Source organism: Phascolarctos cinereus, unplaced genomic scaffold (genome assembly GCF_003287225.1).
Source record: "Phascolarctos cinereus isolate Bilbo 61053 unplaced genomic scaffold, phaCin_HiC Scaffold_4;HRSCAF=312, whole genome shotgun sequence".
In the NCBI taxonomy this organism is placed as follows: domain Eukaryota; kingdom Metazoa; phylum Chordata; class Mammalia; order Diprotodontia; family Phascolarctidae; genus Phascolarctos; species Phascolarctos cinereus.
In genome coordinates this window covers 660,058,352-660,078,783 of record NW_027555847.1, presented here as the reverse complement: position 1 = coordinate 660,078,783, position 20,432 = coordinate 660,058,352, and the positions used below count along the sequence as shown (strand labels likewise).

The 20,432-nt window shown below is 44.0% G+C and overlaps 1 protein-coding gene across 1 annotated transcript in view; it reads left to right on the top strand.

Moving 5' to 3' along the window:
* The first annotated feature begins 3,352 nt into the window (after nucleotides 1-3,352).
* The window catches only part of CACNA1A (calcium voltage-gated channel subunit alpha1 A), a 251,744-nt gene continuing 234,664 nt past the window's right edge, over nucleotides 3,353-20,432 (top strand). The window contains 1 exon segment of the mRNA XM_020995037.2: nucleotides 3,353-3,900. Coding sequence (XP_020850696.1) covers nucleotides 3,611-3,900 — 290 coding nt within the window. The 5' untranslated portion in view covers nucleotides 3,353-3,610.

Sequence of the window (20,432 nt, the reverse complement as noted above, 5' to 3'; positions counted from 1 at the left end):
CTGTGGTATAACCCCACAATAATGTGACTTTTGTCTCTCTTTCTTTTGTTCTTTATCCAAATGCTCTTGACCATGCTTACCTTATCAGGTTCTGGATTTCCTTACATATGAATGTGTGTTCTTTATACATAATACTTCTCTACTTTTCCATCTTCTTCATATATAATAATTCTCCATTTTCTGTTTCTTTTGAATAAGTTGTGACCTTCCAGAGCATAATCCAGCCATGAGTCCCATCCCATTAACTTTTGAAGGGGCAGTCTTGTCTCTATTCCTGACTACCATTTGCTGATCCCTTTGAATTCTGCTCTCTCAAAAATTGAGGGTCCATATCAGATGATGCTGAGATTTCCCTTTTCTTTAGCAATGATTTCTAAGATGGAGGAAGTTAGGAATGAGGGCATAAGGAGAAGGGCAGCTGCCAGTAAGTCCTCAAAGTCCAAGTAGATGTGGGATGGCTGGTCAGAGGACCTCCTTGGGGATGAACAAACTGTGACCCACTGCTGATGTCTGTACTCTGGAACAAAGGCTTGGTCACCATAGTTGAGTTACAGCTATGCTCTGCAGATATAAATGAGTTGCTTTTTCTCCTCCCTTCCTTTAACATTTTCAGTTTTCGCTTTACTTGTTAGCCTTGGGAATATTACTTTTTATCTGTAGGTCTCAGAGGGAGTTGGACTAGATGTTTTAAGATTATACGTAGTTAGGAAGAGACCTTAAAGGTCATCTTGTCCAATACCCTCATTTTATAGGTGTAGAGGTTAGAGAGGCTAAATTACTTGCCCAAAATCATACAAAGTGGTAAGCAGGAGAGCCAGAATTAGAAAACAGCTCTTTTGATTCCAAATCCATTGTTCCATTCAAAGGTGGTCTAACTCCAAATCTTATGATTGTCTAGTTAACTCACACTGCAGGCTAATGGAAAAGAAAATTAGAAAACAGTTAATAATCCTAAAGATAATTTGTTTTTGTCCATATGCTTTTAAATGTCCACATATTCACACTAAGATTGCATGGATTCACCCTTCTCTGTCCTACCCCTCCTTCAACCCCCTCTTGGCTTAGTAATATTTTCTGCAATTTGATTGCATTGCTCTGGGGAGGATGGGTCCCTCTGGACAGATAGCCTAAAAAGGATAACCCAATTGCAGAACCCAGGTAGGAAGAAAGAACATTTTTTTACATAAAAAAAAGTGAGAAGAGAACTGGATTTGAAGTCAGAAGATGTGAGTTTGAATCCTAACTGTGTCATTAACAATCTCACTTCCCACTCTGGGTGTCAGTTTTTTCCTCCATAAAACAGTGGGTTGGACTCAGGGGTCTTGAAGACCCCTTCCAACTCTGACATTTGTGAGCTGAAAATTAACTTTTCTTTGAGATTTCTGACCTTAGGTAAGTTAAGTTACCTGCCGGAGTGTCCTCTAAACACGGGTGGGGAACCTTTGGCCTCAAAGTCAAAGGGCCACACTTGAGGGCCTAGAGGGGCCACAGGTGGCCTCCAGACCGAAGGCTCCCCACTCCTGCTCTAGAGTTAGAGGGTCTAACCAGATGATTCCTTCCCACTCTAACATTCTGAGCTTCCCTGGTGAATCTAATAAAGAAGACAGGACTGCCCAACTCTTCCCAGAGGTCTAGTCAAGTCAATCAATTGGTGTTAACTCCATGGCCAGCTAGAAGGAAGAGCTAGCAAAAAGGAGAAGGGAAGTAGGCCTGCCCCGGCTGGAGCTGCCGGCAGGTTAATTATCAGCTTCCAGGAGATTAACCATTTCCTGCTTCTTTGCCTGGGGGACCTTCTAGGGGCTGTGACCAAGACAGCTCATGGCCCAAGGGTGGTCTCTTTGCCACCTACCTTGAATGCTAGCATCTGATAACAAGAAATAGACTGTGGTTGGTTATTGTTTTTCAGTTCAGAAGACAAATTCCAGACTTCCCAGAGGGGCTTGGTTTTTATTTCTCTTTCAAAGAATATGCCTAGTTTCTTTAGAGCTTGAGTAGGTAGGTATCTCTACACTTCACTCACCTTTCTTCAGCCAGCCTGCCACCACACCCTCCTCGGGCCAGGAACTGGTGAGAAGCACAGCAGTTTACTACTACCATTGGAGTCCTTGTGGGGAGTGGGGAGGTAAAAAGCGAGATCTTCTTTCTAGGCTTCCTGGGGGGAGGGGGGTTTGTCCCAACTTCCCCTCTGCCTCCCCACCATCTCTATCCCTCACAAACTCCGGTGGGTTTGGTCGTGCAGCACCTCCTGTGATTGGTCCCCAAGACATCATGTGCTAAATATTTGGGCTGTTCTTTCCCACATTAAATTGATCAGTCGCTGCTCATTATAGCTCAGCTTGCCAGTGGTTCATACCTTTTCTCCCATTTTTTTTCTCCCACTCTCTTCTCTTTCCTTCTCTCTTGAATCCCTCCCCCCCGCCCCCCTTCTTATTTTAGCAAATTCAAAAGAAGGAGGCGAAATCTAGCAGGAAAAAAAATGTCAGGCATTGCAGCACCCAGGCAATGGTCATGAGTAGATGGTGGATGGCAAACACTCCTCGGGCTTTCATATTCGGATTTTACCGAATTTCCTTGCTGCATTCAAGCCCTAAGATGATGCCAAACTGAGACACACGCGCGCTCGCGCGCGCGCACACGCACACACATCAGGGCAGGAGCAGCAGCCGCGGGTGGGGATACAGGAAGAGCAAACAGCCTTGCGTCTTCAAGGAGCCTAACGCGATCTTCCGAGCATCTTCCCTCACCCCCCTCCCCAGTCCCTCCAACCCCCCCAATCTTTTCCTCTTTTCCAACCCCCTTTTCTTTCCCTTTAATTTGTATTTCATTTTTTTCTACATTTATTTCATATGTATTTATTTATTTAGGGCTCAGAAGCAAATGCTTAAGTGATATAGAACTGGGGGGGAGGGTATTATCTGCTGGGTTTTCTTTTCTTTGCAAAGAATACATTTTTTTTGTTCATTTTTCTTCTTTAAATGATTTTTTGCGGGAGAAGGTAGAACCGCACTCAGTTGCAGAGAGAAATCATTTTTGAAAAATGCAGTCCTGACCGGGACATCGGAGGGATTGAAGGTTGCATCGCGTTCCCGGTTGGGGGGCCGCTGGGGGTTGGGGGAGTCCGCATTTCTTTCAAAACTGTCTATGTGGCAGCGGGGATCTGGGAACCTGCGGTTGATTTTTTGGGGAGGAAACTGACCTTTTGGAGGGGGTGGAGAGAGGTTTGCCTTGATTTCTTCATCAGGTATTATTTGCGTTGCTTGTCTTGCTCCCCCACCCCATCCTCCACCCCCCCTTCCCCCCCCTGCCCCGCCCCCGCAACCTTTCTGCCCGCCCCTCCTCCCCGCGAACAGCAAGGAAGATGTCCCGAGCCGCTGCTGGCCCCTGCTCTGGCCGGGCTGCTGCCTGAGCCGCACAGCGCCCGCCCCGCCGAGCCGAGCCGCTGCCGCCGCCGCCCGATGGGATGGAATGTGGAGCTGCTCCGCAGTAGCAGCAGTAGCAGCAGCAGCAGCAGCAGCAGCAGCAGCCGCCTTAGCAGTAGCAGCAGCAGCAGCAGCGTCCGCCGCAGCATCCGCCGCAGCCTCGTAACCCTCGGCCCTTTCCTCTTTGCAGGATGGCCCGGTTCGGAGACGAGATGCCCCGCTACGGGGGAGGAGGCGCCGGAGGAGGCGCTGGGGCAGTCGTGGGAGGTGGAGGCGGCCGGGGTGCCGGGGGCAGCCGGCAGGGAGGACAGCCTGGGGCGCAAAGGATGTACAAGCAATCCATGGCGCAGCGAGCCCGGACCATGGCTCTGTACAACCCTATTCCCGTCCGACAGAACTGCCTCACGGTCAACCGGTCTCTGTTCCTCTTCAGTGAGGACAATGTGGTGAGGAAATACGCCAAAAAGATCACCGAATGGCCATATCCTTTGCCAAAGACCCTCTCATCTGCCACTCCCCACCTCCTCTCCCTTCCCCTGCCCTGCCCTCCCTGCCCCCACCACTTGCATGGCCACCCTAGTTTTAAAAGGGATAGGGCCCTAGGGCAGTGGGTCGGGAGTCAGCCTGATTGTGGCCCTGGTCGGGAGTAGGGAATCAGTCGGAGGGTTGGGGGTTGAAGGGGACAAGGGGGTGGCAATATAAGAGGTTGCTGCTTTAGAGGGTTAGGGTTTTGCCAGACCAGACACAAAGCTGGAGCTACCATGTTGCTCCGTGGGGAACTGGATTACTCTTAGTGACTCAAATTAGGGCTGGGCAGGCCAGGCCATTCCACTCTCTTCCACCCAAAGGGCTAAGATTGCAGAGGGGAGCTCTGGTTAGAGCTTTGAGGTCGGCCCAAAAGAGAGTCATTTGGCCATGACAGGACAGGAGCCTTTGAGAGAGGGGTGCTCGGAGGAGGAAAGAAGGGTGGTAGTTGCTGTGGCTTCTCTGCTGCTGCTCCTGTCCCTTGATGAGTGTTAGATACCAGAAGCTCATCAGTTGTAGGCCAGTCCAAAGGAGGACCAAGTGAACTCTCCACTTTCTGTGGTCTTCATTGGGTTGGAAGAGAAACAACAGGGGGCCAAACTTGCTTTAGCCAACTGCAGCTTTACAGGTAGAACAGAAGAGAGAAAGGGGATCATGTGAAGTTTACATGAAAATTGTAGGACTTCTTGCAGCACCCAGTTAATATGGTATAGTACAGTCCTAGATGCTTGGACCAGATCTGTGAAGTGATGTATTTGTACATGGGGATTACTGCTACATGTCTGCATGCGCAGTTAACATATTCACTAAAATGGTCCTTCGAGGTGTTGGTTGCTATCATTCAACTTGGTAGAGCAAGCATAGATTTCCTCCCTCAGCAGAAATCTGACAAGCCACCTTCTTACTCTTGCCCATGAAAATCCAGTCTGGGTCATTGTGGCAGAGAAGGGAAAAGAAATGAGGCTTCCTGGGCTCAGTTACTCATTCCTAAGGCCTCCTCCTCTCCCTCAGTGATACATACTACTTCAGGTACCCTGGTGGACTGGGTAGAGAGAACTGAAAAATTACCATCCATTTGGATAGACCAACTTCAGTAGGTAAATACATTTTTGTTAAAAAAAAAAAGACTCAAGGCAAAGTGGTTGAGGACCACATTTTTACTTTATTGATCCTCTATCAAAAGGCACCTCAGAGCCTATCAGACCCCTTTGGAGTTATCTCTCCTTGAAGTGGGGTTAGAGGAAGGTTTAGCATTGGTCTTTAATTTGTTGCATGGGTCTGTTTACTCTCCTGGCAGGTACCTAGATCCCATGTGAGCAGATTTGCTGGGATTATCATGGTTAATTTTACATCAAAATATGTTGGTAAAATTTGAGGTTCCTGTTAGATTCTCTTAGAATAAAAACTGGTCTGTGTGGTTGCTTGTGGTTAAAAGCTTTGGGATTAATTCCTATTTTCTTTTTATCCTAGAGTTGAGTGCTTTGCACCCACCAGGGACAGGCATATGCCTGGAGCCTACTAGCAATGGTGGAATATTATTGGTGGGCCAAAGACTGAATAGAGCTGCTGACTTCTTTGTATTGAAATTTTAGTGGGGACTGTGAATGTTGGAGGCGAATAATTTGATAAGAACTCAATTTACCCTGAGTGGTGAGAATTAATTGGTTCATTGGGAGATCATGGGGGAGAAGAATACATTTCCTAATCGTAGGAATTCTATGAAAATTATTGATGGAAAATGACCACTATGATTACACAGCTCTTCAGAGTGGTTCCCTCAGGAAAAGCCTCCTAAAATGGGAAAGGTATTGCCTCACATAATGTCTGAGGATTAACTAATCAAAATGGTTGGAAATCCCCTTCCATTCTGGGGGTTTCTGATGTGCTCAGTAATAATAGCTATGTTTAGCTTTTCCTACCCAAACTTGGGAAGTTGGAGGTTAATAATAGGTAGCACTCGAGTGGAATTTCAGGAGCTACATTCTGTAGACTCTTAGAACATGTGCTCTGCAACAGTGGTTTTCCTGCAATCCTCTCTCTTTTGGAAGATTGCTTTGGGAGCAGGCATGATGCTGACATGTTTTAGTAAAGAAAATGGTTTAAGTTCCCTTTTTCAATCTGGTTTTGAAGCTAAAGGAGTGAGAGGCTTTATACCGTGTCCTTAACTCACCTCTGCCTACCCTAGATCCCTTAGTAAACATCACTGTTGAACAGGGGGACTTCAAACGGCTTACCTCAAGGAAGGATTGCAGCGTGGCAGTGCAAGACCTTCATTTGGAATGCCATTCTTTGCTTTGGTGAGCTATCCTGAAGCTCTTTGTAGTCTCAAAATAAGAAGGCTTGCTGCATTTTCACTTGGCAGGTTGGGTGTCATTCAGTTGCCCATGGGTGGCAAAGATGATACCGTTCTCCTAAGGTGGAAGGCCTTTGTAGACAGATTTAACCAAGCAGAAGGGGACTGTGAGTGGGTCACCCAGGACTAAATATGGAGGCCTGAGATAATTTTAGGAAAGGGTTGAGGCTATGTACAGAGAAGTAGGATCATCTGCAGTGTGTTCAGTACACAGAGAGTGGAGGAGCAAGTCTGCATGCAGACTTCAAAGATTTAAGGTCCCAGGACAGAACATGGATTTGTCCACCACCCAAAGATACCTGCTATTACTTGTTAGGTTGGGCCTGCTATTTGATAAAATCATTTAAGGAGGGTTGCTGAGCCAACTAGGAAATGTGCTGCTACTGACATGTGGAATAAAGAGAGCATGTGTGTTTTTATAGTTAGAGATGAAAATCTAAAATGCTTGCAGAAAGCACTGATCAATAGAGAGCTTTGTTTTCAGAAGATTTAGAGGTGGGAAGGGTCCTTAGATATCCTCCTCTAGTTCCAATAATCCCCTTATTTTACTGATGAGGAGACTGGAGCTGAGGGAGGTAGCGTGACTTGCACTGAAGTCACACAGCCAGTCAGTGGCAAAGCCAGTATTCAAATGGCAATCATTTTATTCCAGGTTCAGTTCTCTTTCCAAGACAGCGAGCTGACCTTAGAATTACTCTACCTTTTCCGTTGCCTGCCACCACTCCCTTAGCACCCCCCTACCCCATGAAGCTTGTAAAACAAAGTGAATTCCTCTCTTCCTTTCTAAATGTAGAAAACTGAAATGAATTAAAAGTCGTTCAAATTGTTGCTTACATTAGCGCTTTCAATGAGTGTACTGTTTATTCGGAAGTGGACTAACTGCATGCCCTTGGTATGAGGATTTCATCAATTGACATATACATTTAAATATGATCATACTGGCCCCTGATCACTCCCAAGAGTTTAAATCTATCAGCCAACTAGCATGCAGCTGGTAACTTTGAGTTGGAGCTTCCTTGTCATGCTACTTTGTAATCTGAATTTCCTAGCAAAGCAAGCAGCCTTCATTTCCTATTTCTAGGTCTGCTGATGCCAGCAGATCTCCAAATGAACTTGTCAGGGGGATTTGTCCCTAGAAGGGATGGCAAATTCAGACATCTGTGTCTTGACGTAGTAGAGCCCTTCAGTAACAAACCTGTGGTTCCAGCTTTTATGTTCATGGGAAGCCACAGGAATTGAGCTGGAAAGAAACTCAGAGACCAACAAGTCTAATCCATACCTGAACAGGAATCCCCCCCCCCCCGAACATTTCACACAAGCCATTATCCAGTCTCCACTTGAAGACAAGCAGTAACAGGGACCTTTAAAAACAACCTATTTGATTTTTGTACAGCTCTGTTAGGAAATGTTTCCTTTCTAAATTCTAAATGGAACTCTTTCTACATTCCACCCATTCCTCTCCGTCCTGACCTCTGAAGTCAAGCAGAACAAGCCTAGTCCCTTTTCCTTATGACAGCCCCTCAAGTACCTGAAGACAGAATTTGGGCCCTCCCCCTGCCCCCAGCCTTCTCTACAGAGAAAGTTCTTCCAACTGATCCTACTGTCTTTCCCAGTTTTTGAAGCCCGGACATGTTGACACCAGGGATTGACCAAAACTTATAAAACACATGTTTTTTAAAGTATGGGTTAGAATTCATGATCCAACTGGTAATCTGAGGGAACCTTTCATTCTAAGGAGAGAGGAGCCTGCAGGTTGCTAGTGAATTATTGACCTGGACAAAGTAGATGCAAATCTTTTATTGGATGCAGAATTATATGGCTCCTTAACTGAGTTAGCTTGACTGGCTTATTCAGAAGGCAAAGTGATGGGGAGTGAGTTAATTTATCCTATTTTGTTGGGGGAAATTACCTTTTTTTTTTTTCCTGCTCTTGCTAAAGTGACAGCAATGGTAGGCTTAGGTCCTAGCTAGTTATATCAGAGAAAGTGAGTAAATTGGTTCTAAAATGTGTCTTTGCAGCAGTACAGAGTAGACATGGATGGTTTTTAACAATGCAGTGCAGTAGACAAGATCCTCAGACATTAGGCTAATTAGTCCTGCCTCTATTGTGAAATAAATAGTGTTTTGAATTTTGTGCTCATGGATAATTTATCATTTCCTAAAATTGATAATAATTGTGGTACTTGACCCAAATGTAAAGAAACTGGATTGTGGGTGGTAGGATGTTCGTGGGGATGAACAGGCCCACACCAAAGATGGATTGAAAAAAAATATTAGCAGGAGAAGCATGCCAAAAGTTAGCAAAGGCATGAGAGCCAAGTACTTACAATCCTATGGTGAAGCCAGCTTTCCAGAGCCTGGATTTGTTCTTTTTCATTTGGGGACCATTTCCCCCTAGTGAAGGTATTTAGTACCTCCATTCAATTTCTTTGTCTTGAGCACCCACACTCAAGAGTACTCACTTGGCTTTGGGGATACCATGACAGGGAGTATTCAGAAGGCAGGAGGCAATATTTTTCTGTACAAGCTCATTTGTTCCTTTTGCAATGGGTCGGGGAGGTGGGGAAGACATCTCCAGATTTGCAGCAGGAAAGCTACAACCACCATAGAGAAAGAAGAAAAGGGACTAGAGAGCCCTTGACTCCTCAGCCTCTGCACCCTAACCCTGGTATTCCCCTCTCCATACACACACATACACACACACACACACACAGAAAATGTCTTTTCCCCATTTAATCATAGGGTCATAGGACTTAAAACTGGTGAGGTGCTTAGTAATCTTCTAGTTCAATCCTGTCAGCTATACCATTTCAATAGTGACAGTTGGAAACTGCAGTAATCACAATGGATGCCTTTGGTCACATATTATGATTCCTAGGACAGGAAAGGAAGATAATGAAATGGTCTTCTTACTGGTGCAATGGTCACTTTTTCCAAACTTGTTTAAATTCTAATGGAAAAAAAGAGATTGGGGAATTTACTTGTGGGAGTTAGTGGTGGTGGTGGTGGTGTGGTGGGAGAAGGTAGGAGCCAAGAAAGGAACCTTTTATCATACTTAGTGAGGGTAGATTCATTTGTATTTATTAATTGGACTCGATCTCCATTAGAAATAGCTAAAGGACTATTTTGAATAGAGTTTTGGTATTCATTTCTCTCTGAGAGCTTCAGGATGGAAAAACCCATGTCCATTTGGCCTGCATCCTACCCCTATCAGTTGCTTTCTCTCTTCAGGTAGAATAGGTAGCTCATTAAGGGGCACAGATAACAAAGTGAGGAAAGCACACACACACACACACACACACACACACACCCCATTTGCTTTCTTATCCAACCTTTTATACCCCTGGCTGCTATGCATCCTCTTCCTCCTCCTTTCATCTCTTTTGGATGTATCAGAGCACACTGGCTAGAAGAGATTTACAAAATGGAGGCCACACAGATTGTCAGGGACATTGTTAGCTGCTGCTCGGGCTAGCAGGGCAGTCCAAATGGGAGAAATTGCATCTACTGCTTTCCTTTCTCCCTAATGAGTTTTTCAGTTGTATTTCTTCTCTAAGTCTGTGCTGTCCTACTCTTCTTTCTATCTCTAGTATTAGAGAGGAGAAGGTAGAAGGGAAAGTGGCAAAAGAAGGGGCGAGGTAGCCTGTGGGAACCTGCCATACTCGATCCCTTGTGGATTTCCAGTTAGCAGGAATTTAAGCATTGTCTTATTGGATAGGACCCATAGGGAGGGAAGGAGAATACAAGAGTCAGAGTGGTGTGGTCAGAGCATTGGAAGAGAGGTTATTTCTAGAGGAGCTAGTGAACCTGACCTCTGAGTGCTGGGCATTTTATTTGAATGAGTTCTGTTTAGAAGTTGGCTTTATGGGGACGTCTAAAAGCAGACTAGTGTATAGAAACACAAGATTTCTGAGGGCCTCTTGCTTTCATTTGTTTCCGCATTGAGCTTTGTTCTCTGTCTCAGAGTTGGTGGATGTATCTATTTTGACATAGCAAACCCAGCGTATTTAGTCAGTTCTCAGCCAGGGTCTGGAAGCTTGCGACTCCTGGGATCAATCTGTACTCCCTGAAATAACCCTTACCCAAGTAGCAGTGGCCACCTAGTTTCTGAAACAGAGCTGTGAACTAAATTTGCTTGTAAACTCTAAAACCAGGAAGTGATGTTATTTTCAGTGTGTTTCTTTTTTCTTTTCTTTTTTTTGTGAGTGTGAATGTCTTATCAATCTTCTTAGAACATTTATACACGAAACGGTGTCTGGAGTAGGAACATGAAGCCTTGATAATGCTTTTTCATTCTTGAGACTAAATTAACTGATTCATCTTAAATAAGACATTAATCCAGAATTTCCTCCTCTGCAAGGGTTACAGAGATAATGACCTTAAAGAACCAATATTAATACACTTTGTGTTCTATTATCTCATTGACCTTTGTTACTTTCTTTAGTAAGAATAATGGATGCCCAGCGAGTCTGCTGACATTGCATTTTCCTCTATGAAATTTTTATGGTATGTTGTGGATTTTGTGAATGAGAAATCAAAAGTGGAGGTATCACAAGGATAGAAAGAGAGGAACTGGCAAAGAGAGATCTTGGGAGAGGGAAAGAAAATGGGCAGTCAAAGCATTGATTCTAATCTGTTCTCTGTGGGGTAGCTAGCTTCAGTGGGGTTTACCTGAGGTAACAGATGAGCCAGGATGTTCCCCCTCTTCAACCTTTCCAACACTTAAAGGCAGGGCCATATGACTGTAGAAGTTGTTCTCCTTAAATTAGGGAGAAATCCTTTGGGACTCTTGAGGGGAGGTCTCCGGTATTTGCAACAGTCATCCCACTTTGGCAGTCCATGGGTGAAATGCAGGCTTTCAAATTATGGCTCATGAATGGGTTACTGTATAGCAATGGAATGTGGGTAGTGTTTGTTAGATTTTAGTGGGCAGCTGCAGGGAGGGCTCTACTTATTGTATTCTTTTGGCCAGAGAATGACCGATTTCCCATCATTCCTTGTCAGGTATAGTAGGCCACCATTAATGGTCCCAATTTCCTAAAAAGTATTAATTACTCTTGCACAATGTGTTATTACCCTCTAGGTGAGTCCATCTTGGTTTGGAATTCGAATGCTGAATGCAGTTGGTAATCAATTGAGTTTTTATGAAATATCTACTGTATGTTCAGCAGTGTGTTAGATAATACCAGAGAAACACAAGAAGTAGAGTATAGATGAGCTATCTGGCTTTAAGAGCCTTAAAATCTTATGAGGGAAACATGATTAACATGCCTGAAACAGTCTATTAATAATGTAAAACCATGTACACTTAAATACTAAAATGGATTGTAGTGGATTGTAGTGATAAAGGAGTCAGAAGAGAGAGCTCCATGTGAGCTGGCAGGAATCAAAGGGGCATTCCTTTGGTGGAAGGAGATGGAAGTTGAGCTGACCCTTTTAAAACAGAAAGATTTAGATAACTGGAGAAGGTTAGGGAGAGTAGAACCACCAGGGTATAGACAGAAGCGGGAGGGAGCCTAGCTGAGGAGATTGGTTTGACTAGAGTGGCAGGTCTGTATTGGCGAGTAGGGGAAAGCAATGTGGGATCTTACAAATTTGTGAATGGCTTTGGGGGCCATGTGAAGAAGCTTAAATTTGATGTGGTAAGAAATAAGGAGCCACTGCTGGTTTGTAGTTTTAACAGAACAAGTAACAACAAGAAGCATTGATTGAGCTCACTTTGGGCCAGGCTTTGTGCTTGAGTTCTAATGGAGTAAGTCAACTGGGGCAACTAGGTGGAGCAGTAGTAGTAGACAGAGCACCTAGAGTCAAGACCTGAGTTCAAAACCGCCCTCAGACACTTACTAGTTGTATGACCCTGGGCAAGTCACTCAACCCATATTTGCCTCAGTTTCTCATCTGTGAATGGGGGCATGACAAACTACTCCAGTATCTTTGCAATGAAAATCCTATGAAAACAGTCCATGGGATCACATACAGTCAGACACAACTGAATGACTGAACAACAATGAGGAGATGAAGGTAACCTGGTCTAGGGACATGGTAGAGAAAGTCCTGGGGAGAGTCAGAAGGGCGGACTAGCCTGGGTCTCCTCCTTAGAATGGAGGTTTTGGGAGGAACCAGCCTGATCAGAGGAAGAGACAGAAAGGGTAGAAAGTACTTCTGATGTGAGAAATAGTCCAGGGGTGAAGGGAGCTTCTAGGATGAAGAGGTTTCCATGGTGTGGCAGAGAAAGCCAGGATTGTGGTTTGAGGAGGGATGAACAGTAAAAGTTCTCTGAACCTCACTGTTCTCATTTATGACATGGGGTGAGTGGAGGTTAAATATTATTGTTGTGTCAGGGAGGCAAAGTAGGAGGCTGGGGCAGTATTCCAGGTGTGAAGTGGCAGGGCCTTGACAAGGGAAAGGGAGAAGGAAAAAGGTGAGGGAGAGATTTCCAAGAAACAATGGCTAGGCCTTAGTGACTTAATGGAGGAAGAGAGGTCAGAGGTTTTGAGCTGGGGAGAATGGATAGCAAAATTAGGAGAGAGAATCTGTTTGAGGGGGAAGAGGGTCAGTTTGCAGCTTCCAACTAGACTCTGTGGCGGAGTGAAAACAAACAAACAAACTCGTTGGATTTGAGTTGAGATAAAGGACATGGGTTTGAATCCTGACTTAGCTACTTTGAGTAAGTCACTTTATGCCTCTGAGCTTTGTTTCCTTATCTACATAAAGAAGGATTGGACTAGATGATCCCTGCGGTCCCTTCCAGCTGCAAATCTTGTGTTCCTATGAAATAGTCAATAAACAGAGATGCAATAATTGAGTTGGTGGGCCCAAGAAGACAGGAGAGGCAGGGAGGCTCAGTGGATAGCGAGTCGGCCTGAGAGTCACCGTGACCTGGCTTCATGTGTGTAGGCAAATGATGCCCCAGGTAGCTTTCAGAGTACTTATGTTGCAGAATGGTTGCTGATCTATGATGGGAGATCCCTACACTTGTGAAATCCCAGGTCCAGATGATAATGATACTTTTTTTTTTTAAGGAGAAGACAAGCCAACAGAATTTTGAGGTATAGATATGGTGAAATTCCCATATTGGGGCAGAAAGGATTTGTTTGCTCTTAGTACTTTAAGACTCCACAACTCATGGTAATTTAATACCTATCATTATTTAGGTCTTCTGCAACCAAAATTTCCTAATGAATTTTGAGTCTTGAAGACTCCATTGGATCTTTCTGCATTTCCACCATCTGAATGCTTCTTAGCTTAGCTCTAGAGCTGAAAGCCACTCCTTACTGAGATGGTGTGTGCCAGATGTATCAAGATGGAGCTCCGTTGTCTGCAGCTCCAACTAGCAGAATTGCAGCATCCTTCGGAGACACAGATTTCTCCAGGGCTACCCGTGTCTTTTTGGTAATCTCTTCAATGGCTTCTTCATTAGGTCTTTGAAGGTGTGGGTCATCTGTACTCATAACTTCTTTGAGAACCAGGTCAGGTTTCTCTCAGGGTACTTCAGGTGAGTAAGCTAGAGGCCAGACTCAACTTTTCCTTATATAAGAAGTCTTCCCGTCCTAGGGCAAACCCCATTCTGTACTCACCTGTAATCCCTGATTTCTTCAAGGCTCCTGAAGCTTTGGTGCCACTTCCTACAGGAAGCCTATCCTGATTCTCCTAATTGCTAATACTCTCTACCACCCCCTTATCTCTACACCTCCCTGCCCCCAATCCTGCAATTGCTTTCTATATATTTTATATATTTAACCTCCAATAGGAAAGAAGGAAAGAAGAAAGGGAGGAAGGAAGGAAGGAAACAGGTATTTAGTAAGTACCTACTATGTGTCGGGCATTATGCTAAGCACTTTAGAAATACTATCTCATTTTATCCTCACAACAACTCTAGATAGTAGGTGTTATTATGACTCCCCTTTTTATAATTGAAGGAACTGAAACAGATAGCAGTTAAGTGACCTGCCCAGGGTCACACAGCTAGCAAGTTTCTAAGGCTGGATTAGAATGCAGGTCTTCCTGACTCCAGGCTCAGAGCACTAGCCACTGTACCACCCAGCTGCCTCAATAGAATATAAGTTGCTTGAGGGGAGGGACTGCTTTGCTTTTGTGTTCCCAGCATCTAGGACATTTAGGACATAGTAGGTACCTAATAAAGCCTTACTAAGTGAATATGGAACTAGGGCTGCCCTTGCTGCATAGCTCAGGACCCTTGGGGAAGTAGGGTAGAAAGTGAATTGATGGTGTTGCCATTCCTACTTCCTTTGGATCTGTATGGGGGGCTCTATGAAGGGGGTGATTTTGGTTCATTCGGAAAGATGCTTATGATGAGCAGAGAAGCATCAGGAAGGGGGCACATGGCAGAGATGACATTCACACCAATTTGGAATGTTTGCCGTTCTCTCACTGAGTGATGCTGAAGGTGACAGAGGCTTAGGACTTTTGGGTGACTCGGAGTTTAATTTATACATGCTTTTTATATAGGAGTCTAAGCCAGCTTTTTTGGTGACCTTTGGATACCACATGATCAACAGGCTTGCTGCAGACATATACATGAATACATGGCTGTATATATAGAAGGCTATATTTAGAGAGCTCTCACTCTATATCTGTTAGCGAATGTTGGGATGAAAGCTACTGCCTCCTCCTTTTCTTTCTCTTCCTCCTGGGTCTTTTGGTCTGGGTGTTTGGCCCATTTTATAGATCATGTCTCACATGCATGTCTTGGCAGCCTGATTGCTCCTGGTATATATTATAACTCTGTAGCCCTTGATGTCCCCAAGCAGGTCTGACCTTGGTTGTAGGTAGAGAAGGCAGGGGTCTGTGTGGTGTGGTTTGGGGAGCACCCTGTTGCCACCAAATACACCAAATGTTTCCCCTTCCCTTGGTCCAAGGAGGCCCCAAACCTGCCATTACAGATTCATTTCTTTCAGAACAAATTAAAGGAATAGTTTGTTCATGTTTAGAAAGGGGAGCTATAAGCACTAAGAATGACTTTGTCAAGAACAGGTCATGCCACTTTAACCCCACTTCCTTTTGTGATGAGAATACTAAAATGGCATATCAGGAATGCTGCAGACTTAGGAGACCTGCATTTCAGCAGGGCATTTGACAAAGTCTCTCATGGTGTCCTTCTGGGGAAGATAGAGAGATATGGAGTAGGTGATATAAAGTTGGGTGGATTCAGAATGGACCAACTTATGGGACCCAAGGAGTCAGCATTGAAGGATTAATAGCCACTGGAAGAGGGAGGTCTGTAGTAGAGGGCCCCAGGAATCTGCCCGTGGTGTTTTCTGCTTAACATCTCTGTCGGTGGCTTGGATGAAGGCATAGACATCATGTTTGTTAATGTTTCAGATGATACAAAGTTAGCAGGGATAGTTAGCACATATTACAGAAGAATGAGGATTAAAAATATCATCTAATAAGATGAAATTTTATAGGAAAGAAGGAAGGAAACAAACATTTGTGAGGCACCTACTATGTATCAGGCACTGTGCTAGTGAAGTCCAACTTTTGCATTTGACTGAGCCCATTCGTACAAGGTAGAGGAGGCATGGTGGGACAGCAGCTCCCGTGAGAATGATCTGGAGTCTTTGGTAGACTCAGCATTCAATGAAAGTCAACTGTGATACATGGCAGCCAAATAAATTAGCTAAATCTTGAATTGTATAAAACATGACAGTCATGTCCAAGTATTTGTGACCCCATTTGGGGATTTCTTGGCAAAGATACCACAGTGGTTTGCCATTTCCTTCTCCAGCTCATTTTATAATGAGGAAACTGAGGCAAACAGGATTAAGTGACTTTTCCAGGGTAACACAGCTATTAAGTGTCTGAAGCTGGATTTGAACTCAGGTCTTCCTGACTCCCGGCCTGGTGTTCTATCCACTTCGCCACTTAGCTGCCCCATATGAAAAAAAAAAGTCTAGATAGAACAAGAAAGGTGGTAATCTTGCTATACTCTGCCCTGGTCAGACCATATCTAAAGGATATATTCTACATTTTAGGGAGAACATGGACAATCTTCCAGATGAGGGTGATCTAAGATGGTGAAGAGCCTGGAAACCCTAATGTAAGAGGAATAGTTGAGGACTTGAGGATGTCTAACCAGAGGACGAAAGCCTTAGAGAGGGACAGGAGAGCTGTCTTTACTTGTTTGAAAAGCTTTTCAATGGAAGAAGCACTTGATTTGTTCTTCCTAGCCCCAGAGGGCAGAACTAGCCTTAAGTTAGAAGCTGTAAGAAGGAAGATTTAGGTAAGGAAAAATGTCTAACTAGAACTGCCTAAAAATAAAATGGGCTGCCTTAGGAGGTAGTGAGTCCCCCGTCTCTGGAAGTCTTGAGGCAGAAGTTAGATGACTACCAGTTTGGTTTATTATAGAGAGGATTGCTGTTCAGAAAGGTGTTAGACTCCAAGGCTCTTCCAATTCTTGAGATTCTGGGTGATTCTGGGTGTGGGTATGGTCTCAAATTGACTTCTTTCACAGTATTGCTGAGAGTTAGCCATATAGGTAGCCATTCATTGACAGAGAGAATAGGTATGGGGCTCAGCTTTGAAATATTAAGACCTATTTAGAGATCTGGATACCTCTGGATCAGGTTCTGGATGCCTCTGTCCAATCACCCGAGTCTTTGGCTGTTAGACAAACCTATATTATCTATTTCAGTCTGCTTCTTTTCTTCCTATTTTAGTCAGGATGGTATCCTGGGCTTATGGCATCCCATGTTAATTTCTGTGAATCTCTGAGGATGTAGTAGATTTCTTTTAGTCTTAAAATTCTCTTGGTATGATGTGGCTGTCTTAGCTTGAGGTAAGACCAGGTTTAAGTCCTGCCTCAGACATTTACTAGGTATGTCACTTCACTGCTGTCTGCCTCAGTTTCCTCATCTATAAAATGAGGATAATAGTAGAACATAGCTCCCAGGGTTATTGTGAGAATCAAATGAAATTACAAATGTGAAGTTCTTTGCAAACTTTAAATATCTAGTTATTATTATTGTTTTTATCTCCCATTATGTCCTTGGTTCCTGGAGAGCAGCAGATCCCCTCTGCCCCTCAGATTCGTGAGAATTCTCTGCACTTACCAGTAGTTTTCACTTATTGCCTTTTTCTATCACCTGGACACTAGGAGTGGGTGGAAGGGGAGGGACAGAACAGGGGACTCTCTATGACTTTTCTTCGTATCTTCCTCCTCTGGAGATCAGAGAGAAAAATCCTGCTTGCTTCTGTCCGTGGGTAGCCATTTTCATGGAAGGCTAAAGCTTAGTGCTCAGTTAGGCCTATGTTGGGCTTAGAGAATGCCAGTTGAAGATATTGGAGCAGAGGACTGAGTGAATCAGCTAAGTGATTCTCCTATGGTGAGATGGTGGCTATTCAATTCAATATAGTTCAACAAATATTTAAGAAGCACATCCTGTGTGCTAAGCCTTGTGGTAGGTGCTGGGGAAGGTACAGCTTAAGCCTAGATCAAACATGGTTGCTGTCTTCATGGAGTTTACATTCTAGTGGGAGGACATGCCACATACATAGATAACGAGTAATCCAGAGGTGTAAGCAAAGAACCGTGCAAGGTCTAAGGAGAGAAAGAACGTTGTGAATTGGCAAGCATCAGGAAAGGCTCCTTGAAAGGAAGTAGCATTTGCTTTGGCTTTAAAAGCTAGGTAAGAATTCAGCAGGTAGACAGTTGGGGGAGGGTAGCAAAACAAAGCAGGTGTGAGAGATAACACGAGCCAAGATACACGTCTTTGCATGTGTGTGTATTTTTTTGGAGAGCCGGTTGTGAAACATTTACCAGTGTACCACTACCTCTACTTGAGCTGATCATTAAAGAGAGTTAGGGATTCTGTGAGGCAAATGGGAGGGGGCAGTGCATCGAAAGCCAGTATGACGACATAGACCTGGGAAATGTAATGCCTTGTATGGGAAACTGCACGTAGGCCAGTTTGCTTGGAAAATAAAATGCATGAAGAAGGGTAACAGGCAGTTTTCCTGGAAAGGTAGACTGGAGCTATATTGTGAAGGGATTGGAATGTCAAACAAAGGAGTGTTTACTTATTTAATCCTAGAGGATATGGGGACCCATTGTAGCTTCTTCAGCAGGGGAATGACATGGTCAGAGCTATGCTTTGGGAATATCAATTTGACAGCCTTATGGAGGGTGTATTAGGGAGAAGAGAGAAACTAGAAGAACAATTAGAAGGTCAAGAGGTGCTGAAGGTCTTTTCTAGGGTGATGGGCCATGTGAGTGAAAGTAAGAGCACGCATGGCAGAGATGCTGTGGAAGAGGGATTGACACTTTGCAACTGGATATGGGGGGAGGGAATGAGGAAGAATGAAAAGTTGAGGCATGTATCCATTCTTCTTCATTTTCTTTTGGGTTTGAAACTTCTGAGACATCCTTGTAGGTGAGATCTGAAATTAAATGGGGAGCCTGGAGAAGAGTTTCAGGACTGGGTGGAGGAGAGAAGAATTCATGCATAGACTTGTTTGCATGTTCAACTGCCTGGAAGTCTTTAATGTAGTGGTGTAGAAGAGGCCAGAATTGGATTCCTCAATGGGGAGGACATGTAGTTGAGGGACAGTGAAGTGTGTTGGAGAGCCCAGGATTTGCGATTAGAAGACTTGAATTGGAATCTTAGTTCTTTTGGTTACTACCAGTGGGGCTTTGGGCCACTCCCTTCTTTCTGCTCCTCATCTGTAAAGTGAGATGGTCAGACTAGATGGTTTCTAAGGTCCCTTCCCAATCTAAATCCCATAATCCTTTGAAAAGAGAGTTTGTTCTGGCCTAGGTGCCAGGAATGAAGTGCTGTACGTGTGAAAGTTGGGGGGTAATTTTTGCAGAAATATGTAATAGCATATACAAAATATAATAATATTTAGAATTCAGAGGTTCTTAACCTGATTCTGCAAGGGGTCCATGGATAGATTTCAGGAGGTTTGTGAACTTGGACAGAAAAAATACATCTTTATTTTCATCAACCTTTGGTTTCCTTTGTAATCCCCTGTGTCTTATTTTATGCATTGAAGACCGTAATTCTGAGAAGGGGTCCATAGTCCTCACCAGACTCCCAAAGGAGTCCATGACACAAAAACAGTTAGGAACCTCTGATCAAGATAGTTGGAGAAATCTCAGATATCTGGAGGATTCTCTGTCTTGCTTTTTCAGTATTTTGTTTGAAGGGAACATTGGTTTATTTGTGCCTGAGATGGGAGGGTTGCCTCAGGAGTGTTTCAGAAAGTTATTCTTTTACCAAGACTGACTTACACACTCAGCCAGAGGTGGCTGAATGTAAGCAAGAGCTTTGTTTGCTTTGCCCTTTTTTCCTACACTCCCCTTCCCAATTTTGCCAGTTTTCTGAGCTAAATGATCTTCACTAAGGTCCTTCCCTGCTCTAACATCCTCTGATTCATTGTTCTCTGAGTCTGAGGCAGCACTCCTATGCTAAAATGCCACCATCACCTTCAGTGCAAATAGGGAAGAATTCTCTCTGGCTGTAAGATGGCAGACTCTTTCTGTGAAGCCACCTGTTTTCCTTCCCTGCTTTCCCAGGGAAGGCTCTCTGTAGAAGAGAATTCTCTCTACCTACTCTTTCCTGAATTAATTGTAAATGGAATAACACATTATTAGGTGAGACCTTTTCATAAAATATTTCTAAGAGGGTTTCTATAATGATAATAATAATAATAATAACAACAGTAATTATAATAATAATACCCTACCTTGGTGTACATGGGGTGTTTTCCCACAGATGATATTATATGACAGTTTCCCTGGCTGGAAATGACCTGGCATATGGGAGTTTTAGCCCCCAAGAGGTAACTAGGAAGATAGTCATGGCTCATTAAAGTGCCTGCAAATGGAATTTGCAAATAATAAAATGAAATAAGTTCATGTATGCTAAATACATTCTAGTCTCCCATCCTTTAGTCCCTTTAAATTCTCTTCATTCTATGAAAGCTCTAATACTATTTAAGCCCTTTTTTTCTGAGGTATCACAAAGCACCCCTTTCCTAACCTTCCTTGGACTACCTTCCATGAAAAGGTCTAACCCTTATCATGGAAATTAGTGTCCCACAGAAAACAACCAAACACTATTGTGTTTCTTTACTTGCTGGCTTCTCTTGTACCCAGCGCCCACTGTCTCTACT